General features: G+C 36.0%; 1 protein-coding gene across 1 annotated transcript; it reads right to left on the bottom strand.

Annotated features, from left to right (window-relative positions):
* Nucleotides 1-1,763: 1,763 nt before the first annotated feature.
* LOC106536399 (carbohydrate sulfotransferase 6) lies at nucleotides 1,764-8,599 on the bottom strand. The gene is made up of 2 exons (XM_014033676.1): nucleotides 8,430-8,599; nucleotides 1,764-4,848 (listed from the first exon to the last, which is right to left on the bottom strand). Exon 2 carries the CDS (start codon nucleotides 4,788-4,790, stop codon nucleotides 3,591-3,593), a length of 1,200 nt encoding a protein of 399 aa, XP_013889130.1. The 5' UTR covers nucleotides 4,791-4,848; nucleotides 8,430-8,599; the 3' UTR covers nucleotides 1,764-3,590.
* Nucleotides 8,600-10,572: the final 1,973 nt, after the last annotated feature.

The raw sequence follows: 10,572 nt of genomic DNA, 5'->3' as shown, positions 1-10,572 counted from the left end.
AATGAGACAGTTTTCTACCTAAATGTAGCGGCTAAAATCCTATATTTTAGGCTACTGGTGGTTGTTCTTGAAAGRCATTGGTTTTACGTGCGCTMAATTAAGATTCAGCATGCCGATCTTYYGTTTGACTTAAAATAAAGTCATTTATTTTCAGTACARTGTCCATTGTCTTACTGTTTCCCTTAAGATCCACATAAATTCGACATACATCCAAAACCAAGCACAGTAGAAAACTATTTGCCTCTACCTATTAACAACACCTGAACAGAATCATGGTTGACCTTAAATAACCCATCCCCCCATCAGACACTCAGAACTCAAAATTAAATACGCCCCCTGGTGGCAATAAACACCAGAAAGGATAAATGGCTCCTACATAAAGAATGATAACTCTTCAGATATTGACGCCTCAGAAAGTTTTCAGAATGATTGGCCTGATGGGCGCTGATACCTAAACCGGAAGCTGAAACAGAATTTAATATGCTGTCCTATTCAGGATATTTGAAAAATGCAGCTTTATGGGAGAATCRCCCTCTGACTTGGTTTCAGCACTGTCCCTATTTGAATTATTGCAGCTTGTTCTCCCTAAATTTAAATTTATAAAAACATACCCTCCTTTGATCCTCCACTCTGATCTAGATATTGGCTTTCTGCACTGTRTTTTATTCAGTTTGACTCCTTATTCAAAAAGACTAGCTTTTAAACTTTATTTTTTATTTAATTAAATGTGTTCTTTTAACTACTAATTGTTCAAGAATTGTATGCATATGAGGTTCCACATATAAATAAGAAAAAAAAGACCTCTGATCAAGGACATAATTTATAGAGGTGGCCATGYATGTCCTTTTTTAGCCCCCCTTTGGTGACACCCCTGGATGTTGGACATTTTTCACTTTCAAGTTTTGAAAAATCTGAATTAAACTATTGGGCCGTTTTTTTAAATGTCAGATGTTTTATTGTTTTTTAATTTATTTTATTATTTACTCAATTTAAACTGTAAATAATCGGTCTTGAAAACAATTTAAAAGGTTGTTAAAAACTGAATTACTTTTTTATTTTCCTTGTAAAAATCATCAGAAATTAGGTGATGGAGAACTGTACTGTTGTGAAGACAGGGGAGGAAATTAATGTTTTTTATTTTAAAGTGATCATTAATTTGACACACTGTAGACATGAAAACTGAGTGCTGATTTTCTGCTGATACATTTATAAGATATATATATAAACACTGACTTCTTCAACATGACTGTAAAAATACAGATAAAGTTTAATATGAAATTGTTGACTAAACTCCTGCAGATCCTGTCAGTCCAGTTAGCATCTCTTACAGTAAATRATCAGAAGAATCAAGTCGACCGTAATCAACGTCACATTAGATGACTCCTCAGGAAGAATGTGGCAAATGAGGTTCCACCGGTGGTTTACGTGTTGAAGTGGTTTCTAATGATGGAAACATGCCAGTAACACCACAGTTCAGATTATTCAAAGTATTTCGTGATGACTCATCAGTTTTCCTCATTTTAGCTCTGAAAGTGATTAATAAAAGAATAAATAGTCTGAGTTCCACTAAGATTTGTTTTCTCTTTCAGTTCATAAACTGATGACTTTACACATAATTATCTTGTTTTTAAACTGATTCAAGTTTGTTTTTATTTGTCATACTCTCACAGATCTCATGAGATTACCAAAATTAAAGTTTCACTAATGTTGTTTCCAGAATGCAAAAAATGAACATTTAGTGAGACAAAAAGACAGCAGACGTATTGAATGTTCAAGTTTTCTGACTGTATTTATACATTAAACACACTTGGTAGGATATAAACAAATTAATCCCAAATTGTTAAAATTTACAGAACATTTGATCATGAATGTTTTTTTTAATTTGGACTAGATAAATGAGTTCCTGGATCAGAGCCTCTTCGAAAAAATTCACAACATTTTCGTTTGAAGAGTCAATAAATAAATAAAAGAATGAAGGTCAGACATAAATATAAAAAAAGGCTTAAAAACACATTGAAGAACACAAAGGAGCTGATAAGATTAGACAAAATAAAACAAAAACAGGAAAAAAAAACCTACAAAAAACAAAACCAAGGTAGCATTCTTTAAAGTCGTGCCAAAGTTTCAATCAAAGACGGGACAAAATGCTCCAACTACGTGAGAGGGATGACTCTCAGCTACCACAACTTTTAACTCAAGTTCTTCAAATTAACTGCTTTAAAGATATTTTGTCTTTGCTAATGTCTACTAGTTGTGAGAGACATCTTGAACCTTGAGATGTTTGCTAACAGATAACGCAGAGACATTTCCAGCTGCCCTTCATGGCAGCAGGCGACAAAAAAAAAAAAAAAAAAAAAAAAAAGCAGAGGATAAAAACAGAAACACTGAGTAGAAATGAAAGAAAACTCAATTATTAGCCCTGTTTAAGACCAAGACTAGGAGCCTGTTGTCTCCTACCCTGTTAGTGTTCTAAAAACTAGTTTGTTAAATGATTCAGCCAACAGTTTTCATTTGGAGTTTAACATTCATTTTACTTTAAGTCTCCACTTCCTGAAATCATAACCTGTTTATAAAACCCTTCAATAAAAACAAGTCTTGGCTCAGAACGTTTATAGGAGATAAATATCTAATTATCTGGTTTATCCTTCAAGACAAAGTTCTCAAACTTTTGATTTGTTTTTTCTGACCAACTATTGGCCTGCAGAGTTTTTAAAGTATCAGGAATGGTTGCAATCAAGCTATAAAGTAGTGTTTAAAAAGTACCTTGCATTGGGTATTATGATGTGAGATTTTGTTTTGACCAAATGTATTAGCCTGCAGAACATGACCGAGTGGTCTTTGAAAATAGCGGTCTATGATTTATTTCAATCTAAGAAGTTATTTGTGATATTAAAATTATGCTCTGTTATAAATTTGTAATAATAAGGTATCTGTCTTTGATGTCTCAGTGAAATCACTCAGCACATCAACATTCCTCTAAGCATTGTTTGAGATAATCTTTTCAAAGCACTGGCCTGAAGCCAGAGCACAGACTTGTATTCAAATTAGTTCATGCCGTCAGCATTTGAAGCTATTTTTTGTTGTCACTTTATGTCACCAGAACATTAAAGCAAAACAAGTGGTGCGAGTTCAAAGTTACCTCAGTCACAAAACTAAACAAGAAAGTAAAGAAACAGAAATGTACTGTCCTCTTTCAACAAATTAAGAACCTTTATAATTTCTCATATTTCCAGTTGGATTGGTTTCATATAATATTTTTTCACAGAAAATTTGAACAAACTAATCAATATTAAAATACTATAACAAAGTGCTTCAAATATTTTCCCACTTTAACAAAAATTTGGTAATTTTTGCTAAACTGATTAAAAAAAATCTTTTCTGTTAAACTTCAGTGAAATTCCAGAATCAGAAGCTGATTTTTCCAGCGATGTCAGGCAAGTTTAGATTGTGTCACACCACGCCTGGGCTGTCATGCTTCATCTGAGTCTTGTAAACAAACAAACAGTGTTTGGCATCTACTTTCTTTAAATAAGAACTTTAAACCAGTGTCCTCTACTCCATTTTTCAGAAGCGTCAGTCTCTTCAGCGTTTTAAATCTTATCAGCCTGCTCTGTTTTAGCTGGTATCCAGCTGAACTGAAATGGTTCCCGTGGAACTAGCAGATCTATGTCGAGTCTCTTCTGCTCTTTTTCACTGTCAACAGTCTTGTAGCCGAGCAGTTTCATGGCTCCTTTACACATTTCCTGAACACGTTTGACCTTGCTGTATGGCAGCACGGTGCGCCAGGCCTGGGAGACGTCTGCAGCGTTTCTAGAAGTAATCTGAAACGCCTCTTTCTTCGTGCCTTTCCCTTTTCCATGAGTCTTCTTATAGATCCATTCCCCCATTTGATTGGACATTTCTAAACCTACAAAGTCATAAATATCACTGACTTCCTTTAGTGGGTTTCGTGCCAGGTCTTCATAACGTACCATTTTGTAGCGGCCTTTTAGGAACGGCGGCGGTTTTACGATGGCCCTCTCGTTGATGCGTATGTGGCTACGACAAATTTCCTGCAGCACTTTATACGACACTTCAGCTGCAGGTATGTCTTTCTGCTCCAAGACTATGGCACTATCTCTCAAAAATGCTTTGGGTGATGCCTCTCTGGACTTCATCACAGCTCGGGGGTCCCGGACCAGATGAATGATGCGGAGGTCCAGGTTGGGGTCTTGTAGAAGTGGGTAAAGAGATTCCAGCTCAAAAAACCGCACTTCTTTTAACACCACATGACTGTATGTGTTGCAGGCAGCCTGGACCTTGTCCAAACCCTGAGAGTCACAGTTCTTGAGGCACTGAGTCTCATTGCTAAACTGACCTCGCTGTGTGACGTAGCACGCAGGAGGCGAGCACAGAGCCCGACTTTGAGTCCACATAAACAAGGAGGACATGTTGTAGTTTTCTGGTAGGTAGGAATCCATCACTGAGAAGTCACATTGGAATACACTCCGCATCAAATCCCTCACAGCCATTCGGAGGAGCCGGGCACCGGGCTTCTCCAGTTTGGTCCACACATGCCAGGCGGGCTCCATTAGATAGAAAACAGACGGGTGCTGACTGAAAACCTGACCCAGGAAAGATGAACCAGAACGCCACGATGAGAGCAGCAGAACATGAACTTTCCCTCGAGGAGGCTCAGTTTCGCAGGGACTGAAGTGAACATACCAGCTGCAGAACAGCACCACAGCTGCCCCCTGCAGGACCACCAGGAGAATTAAGGCGTTGAAATTAATTTTGTAGCGAGGACTCATGCTTGTAGATCCTGTTAGAAGATCTGCCTTTTTTCAGCTTTGTGGAGAACTGCCTCTTCTGAAAGAGACAAAAACAAAAAATGGGAAGTTAAAAATTAGATCAGCATAAAACTTACCGCAATAAAAGCCCTTTTTTTCTCACTGACAATCTCAAACAACCCTTTGTGTTGATTTACAGTTAGTCATCGCTCAAGAGGTATAGCAGTTTTTTTTTATTGTTAAGTTGCTGTTAAGATTTATGGCTCTCTAGGTAGTTAAAATAAAACCCAGCTTTCTTTGGACCATAAAAGCTCAGGAATACTTCACATTAAAAACCTCTTTCAAAAGGTTAGATGGGGAACAGACAGGTGGACTCTCATACCTGACCTGTCATTTTGAAATCCTTTGACTTTCACACATTCAGTTTGTTTTATGACTTAAATAGATAAACTTTACAATAGAATGTTCAACTGACAGTTCACGTCACAATAACTTAAGACATCTAAATGTATTCATTCAACTTAGATTATTGCATAAAACGCTGATGAAATCACAACATTTAAAGTTAAAAAATTGAATATGACGTAAAAATGCTTGAATTCATTAAATAAGTGACTGGTGTAAATAAATGCTGGTTCAATGATGCTGACAATGAAACGGGCAGTCCACCATCACACAGGAGAATAACATACAAAGAAAAAGAAAGGACAACATAAAAAAAGAAAAAAATAAAACATAAAGGCTATGAAAAATCTACTTCCTACATGATCACCTGATTTCAGCTAAAAAATTTCACGCATACCATAAATGTTGATAACTTGTCTTCCAAACAACTGATATGATAACAAAAATTAGAGAAGATATTTGAAATTCCAGACTTCAGACTAACAAATTCCCAAATGTGATAAGTTTGAATTTATCTAATCATTTTTTTACCTGCTTTTTTCTCCCCTTTCTCTCTGCTAATATTAATCTTTCCTCGTCATTGAACAGATCATTTACAAAAAAACAAAAAAAAAAAAAAAAAAAACGAGTCTTTTTGTGGTTTGATTGAGTGCTTGGTCTTGAAAATCCTTTTTCTGTAACTCAGTTTTCATGTTTTGAAACACACAAGTTCTTCAACTGAAATATGATTCCAATTTTTGTGTAGTTCCTGAACCCAGGTCCTCAGAGTCCAATGCTTTACATGCTCTACATGTTATTATCAGTATCGGGTTACTGATTTTTGGAAGTGAAAGAATTCAGGAATTCAGAAAATATATTTTATATTTAGTCAAAACAGCCAGCTGTGTTCACCCAAACATGTCAGTGATTTTGTTCATTCATGAACACAAGATACATTAAAGGTTTTATATTTGTTGATTTCATATCACAAATCATTTAAACATACCAAAGGCTCATTAACTTTCAGATTAAACTTTTGCATTAATTTGCAACATTGAAAGAACAAACTAAATCAAGACAGATTTATTGTTGATTCATTCTGACAGTTAATAAAAACCAAACATCTCGTTCTGCTCTCCTATTTGCTCTATAAAATATAATTTTTTTCTGTAACTGATTGCTCATAATCACTTTTTTTAAATTTCATCTCATTAGGTAACTGTGTCTACAGTCCTAATGATAGCCCATCTGTTTAGTTCTCGGTGTTATCCGGATATCTGCCATGTGGCACCTGTTTACCTGCGCAATGCTTCAGTGACCAGGTCATCACCAACAGAGCTGCTCATTGTTGTGCTCCCCACTTAAAACTTCCAGAAATACAAAAAGCTAAATTGGCTTTAGTTTGAGCGTATAAAAAGTCATCCTCTAAACTTTTTTAAATAGATTTTATGCCTCTAGATTATTTATGTGAAAGTTGTGTTGGAATTCAGGATGTAAAAAAAGTGTTCACATGAACAAATACGTTTCTGTTAAGAGAATATTTCACATATTTTCTGAAACAGGCTAGATGTAGACATTTGCTCGTGAAAGTTTGCGTGACGATCTGAATTATAAAAGCTGTTTTGTAGCAACTGAATAAGGTCATTCTGCTTCAGTTAACTTGAGTTTATCCGTTGCAACAATGTACCTCTCTATAGGAGAGATTTATGTTTTAATATAATAAATATGATCAGAGTCAGAAGTCAAACTGTATACTGGACCCTTGCTTTAGTTTAAACTAAACAAATTATAATAAATTTATATGTGAGGCAGGCTGGCAAAATACCAAAGATGTTAAAGTTGTTTTTTTTAAGTTGCTGGATGAGGCAGACTGTCACTTTCACAAGCACTTATAAAAGAAGTCTGGGCAACATTAATGGAAAGTGAGTAATGTAATGACCAAATGAAATCACTTTAACGGATTATTAAAGTCAACATTATGCAGCTCATGTCTGAAAAAACCCTAGGACAAAATTTGCATTTATATATTTATATCCAATTATATATGTAAGCCTTAAAAGTCTTACTTCTGAAGAGACTGGAAGTCTAATTTTTTTGAAAGAACAAACCAAATCTTTTTACAATTATCCTTTTGATTTGATGATTAATACATATTACACAATCACACAACAAAGACAGTAATGGAGAGGGAAATGACATGTTAGGTAACAACAAAAAAAAGTTTGTAACTGTGCCAGCTTTTTAAACCTTACCTGATTTGCATATTTCCTCCAACAACAGACAGACATTAAACACCTGATTAACCAACTCTTGTCTCTGAAATCTCACCTCTTTTAAAATACTTCTAAGAATATGAAACAATTATTTAGTTCATAGACACATGGTCTTTAATAGTGAATTACTTACATACACTGCAAAAAAAGACAATTTTAATGTCCTAGAAAAAACATAAATAAAACTCTTCTGTTACAACTTATGTTTTGAAAATATTTGACAAGATTTAAAGTTTTTTTCTCCCAGATACAGTGGCTTTCGCAAACCTTTATGGATATTTCCCTATTTCACCTTTCAAGATAAACTTATTATTCCATTTATTTTGTTTTGTCAAGTTAAAAACTGAAACGATGGATAGAATTCCTTCACACCACATACACTAAATGTGTCTGAGGTTTTATAAAAAGTAAAACAAAAATATAGATATGAGAGGTTTGGTTTCTATATATTCTCAAGTAAAGTTAGCCTTTTAAAACCCGTGTATATGAATATTGGGTTTTAATAATAACATGGAACCTCAAAACACCATCTTCATTTTTCAGCTCATCACTACTTTATTTGAGAAAAGTTTTTTTCCCGACTAGGTACCAACGCAGCTGAATATTTCTTAGTTAAAAATGGAAATTAACTGTGTGGAAAAAGGCTTTAAAACGGCACTGGGGCAGAAACTTCTAATGAGGTCACATAATCTGCGGGGTGACAAAGTTGGGTACAACACCCGTTAGCTTCACACACTTGACATCGCTTCAACGAGATTAAATTGGTGTTATGAAGCACCGGGTCCTTTTCTGTGGGATGAAAAATTAACAATAACTAAACTCTGTTTACTTTAAACCCGTTTCTGTGCGAGGCATCATGAGTTTCAAACGCTGGCTTAAAAGTTAAGCTAAGCTACGCACGCAAAAAAAAAAAAAAAAAAAAAAAAAAGTCAATCAAAATTCAAATTAAATTGCGGCCAGTGGGCGGTTTGTTGATTTTATGTCTTGTCATTTAGTAACATACCTTTAAATTGATTAACGGTGCTGTCTTCCCGTCGAGAGCGCAGTTATTCGTGTCTCTGCACCCCGCGGTGTGGCCCCCTGTTGTCCGCTGCCTCCTTCGGCCACCGGCTGCTCGGACTGTTCGCTTCCACAGGTCCGGAGCTCTGAAGACGTGTCCAGGAGATTCACGGTGCTGCTGGGTAAAGAACTGGTGGTGGGTTGGCCAGAGAGGTTGGTGGGTGGGTGTTGAAAAGAGCAAAAGGCGGGACCAAACACAGCTAAACACCGTCTCATCAGCAACAGTACAGACAGGTGTTTCAAGAAAACTTGTAACATGCTGGGTTAGTCATCTAAATCAGTGGTTCCCAAAGTTGGGGTCGGGACCCAAAGTGGGGTCCTGAAACATCAATTTGGGGTCCTGAAAAGATTTTCTAAATCAATTATATTTTTGCCTTAGTTGCCTAAAATGTATAAATACAGAATAATAAATATTGTTACTATGCCCATGTTTAGTTGACCTGATGCAAATGTTTATCATCCAAAAATAGTTGTGGGCACAGGTCTCTGCTACTGTTGTTTTGTGGGTCAAAAGCCGAAAGGTTTGGGAACCACTGCACTTCAGAAATCAATTTAAAGGGTGATAAAATAATTGGTGATGTAATATTTTCCCTATAATTATTACAAAAACACAAAATAAGTATAAATAAGTATTTATATTTGTGTAGCCTTTGTTTTTAAGGTTATTAACAAAGTTTGTGTACTACTACTCAGACCAGTAATGTTCGGGGTCACAAGTTTTTCCCATGAATATTTTGTGGGTCAGAAGATAAAAAGTTTGGGAACCACTGATCTAAATAACCATCAACCCACAGTTTCACTGGCTAGTCCCAAAACATTACAACTCTAATTTAGACATTTTAATGATATATTTTTTATAATGTTGAAACTAAGAATATGTACCATTAATAAAAATGTTATTCTGATCGCAGCAACACATCTTAAAGACACATCTAAAAAAATGTGTGGACAGTGCTATCTTTCCCAGCTGCCCTTGGGTCAAAATGACCCCTGAGACCTCAGTTTTAAAACTAAAGTCTCTGAGGACATTTTGACCCAGCAGAAGGGATTAACTTTCATGAACCAAAGAGATCAGGTGCTGGAGGTTTTGGAGGGTAATGTCCCATTCTTGTCTGATGTAGGAGTTGTTCAACAGTCCTGGATCTCCTTTACAGGATTATTTTGTTTCATGAAACGCCAACTGTTTTTCAGCTGTTGAGAAGTCTGGGTTTTATGCAGATCAGTAAAGCATCCAGACTCTTTTAACATGACGCTGTTGTAATGGATGCAGGATGTAGTTTAGCACAGTCTTGCTGGAACATGCAATACATCTGTTATTTTCAAACCTGTCCATTTTGTTATACTGAGGTGTGTAAACTGCCCCTGCCAGAAGCACGAATGCACCCCTATACCATCAGAGAGGCAGACATTTGAAATGTGCACTGAATGGTCCCTTTCCTCTTTAGTGTGGAGGATGTGACATCCGTGGTTTTCAAAATGAACCTCAAATATGAACTTGTCTGACTCGGAACAATGTTTCACCTTAATGTAAAGTTTAAACTCTCCATGACGTTTCTTCTGTGAAGTATCAATTTATATATGTGACTAAAAATTGTATTTAAACCTAAAACATGCATCCTGAATGAACCCAAGGCTTGGTAAAGATATCAGAAGGGTGCAATGTGTTTGTGTGGTTCTTGTTGTGAAAAGTAATGCAGGATTGAAAGAAAAGGATGCACCTGGTTCCTGTTTGAAGCACTCATATCCTGTCCGCCTCTCTCCATCCATATTCAAAGTCTCTCCTTTAAAAGCAGACAGCTGGTGCAATTCTGCCTCTGAGCACAGATCTGGAATCAGTTTGAAGCTGGTGTGTGAGAGAAAAAAAAAGAGAGAACAATGCTCTGTCATTGAGTCAATAGTAGATACGTTGTTTGCCCTTTTTATGACATTAGGGCCATAGAGAGACAAACAACCATTCACTTTCTCACACCCCAACCCCAAAAACAATTTATAATTATCATTTAATCTAACATGGATGCTTTTGGACTGTTCAAGGTCCAACTATTGTTTAATCCAGATTTGTTTAAATGTTCAGTATGTTTATGAAT

Source organism: Austrofundulus limnaeus, unplaced genomic scaffold, assembly GCF_001266775.1.
Source record: "Austrofundulus limnaeus strain Quisiro unplaced genomic scaffold, Austrofundulus_limnaeus-1.0 Scaffold7, whole genome shotgun sequence".
Lineage (NCBI taxonomy): Eukaryota > Metazoa > Chordata > Actinopteri > Cyprinodontiformes > Rivulidae > Austrofundulus > Austrofundulus limnaeus.
Note: the sequence above shows the minus strand (reverse complement) of the source record. Positions and strands in the feature narration are given on the sequence as shown.

Coding starts and splice junctions, on each gene's coding strand:
- LOC106536399 (XM_014033676.1), bottom strand. CDS start 4,790: ATGAGTCCTCGCTACAAAATTAATTTCAACGCCTTAATTCTCCTGGTG.